Source organism: Carcharodon carcharias, chromosome 4 (genome assembly GCF_017639515.1).
Source record: "Carcharodon carcharias isolate sCarCar2 chromosome 4, sCarCar2.pri, whole genome shotgun sequence".
Lineage (NCBI taxonomy): Eukaryota > Metazoa > Chordata > Chondrichthyes > Lamniformes > Lamnidae > Carcharodon > Carcharodon carcharias.
In genome coordinates, this window is record NC_054470.1 from 86,179,841 (window position 1) to 86,180,686 (window position 846).

Sequence of the window (846 nt, forward strand, 5' to 3'; positions counted from 1 at the left end):
ATGGCCCCCAAAAAGGGGCCAAAGGAAACTGCCACCAAGAAACGCGGCAAAGTTGAGAAGAAGCGCAAGAAAAGCAGGAAGGAGAGCTACAGCATCTACATCTACAAGGTGCTGAAGCAGGTCCACCCGGACACCGGCATCTCCTCTTCAGCCATGAGTGTCATCAACTTGTTCGTCAACGACATCTTCGAGCGCATCGCCTCCGAGGCTCCCTGCCTGATCCGCTACAGCAAACGGCACACCATCTCCTCCCGGGAGATCCAGACCACCGTCCGCCTCCTGTTGCCGGGGGAACAGGCCAAACACGCCATCTCCGAGGGCACCAAGGCGGTCACTAAATATACCAGCTGCAAATAGAGCTTCTTGACAGATCTATTTAAAATTCAATTTAAGGTTGCCGGGCAGGCCAGGAGCCCTGGCAGGCTTCAGAGAAAGCATGAAACCTCATTACTGGGTGGGATGAGGTTTCATGTAGGTTTTTAAAAATTTAATAGAAGTGTAACTAAAAATGTCACATGAGGGGACATGTCAGGGAATTTTTTTTTCTATATTTAACATTTTTGAATTTGTGGGTGCTGATCTCCCGAAGGCAGCACTTAGTCTCAGGGAAATGAGTGCACTCTTTTGTGTGCATGCACGGAAGAGCGCACTCTCGGCTCAGGGAATCCCCCCGCCTGCACAGCGAGTGCATAGCGCTTCCTGGCGGACGTAATGATGGGCAGGCCTTAATTGGCCCACCCACGTGAAATGGCAGCGCGCCCCCGATTGGGAGCGCCGATCAGAGGCGTGCCTCCATGTGCCCACTCCTGAACTTCCCCCCGACATTCTGCCTTATGTGTCCAATTT

General features: G+C 52.5%; 1 protein-coding gene across 1 annotated transcript; it reads left to right on the forward strand.

The window, feature by feature from the left end:
• On the forward strand, positions 1 to 357 carry LOC121276761 (histone H2B 1/2/3/4/6-like). Its single transcript, XM_041185307.1, has one exon. The coding sequence runs from the start codon at positions 1 to 3 to the stop codon at positions 355 to 357; it is 357 nt and encodes a 118-aa protein (XP_041041241.1).
• Positions 358 to 846: the final 489 nt, after the last annotated feature.

Bases quoted from the DNA above. Each gene is read 5' to 3' on its own strand.
- LOC121276761 (XM_041185307.1), top strand. From the start codon at position 1: ATGGCCCCCAAAAAGGGGCCAAAGGAAACTGCCACCAAGAAACGCGGC.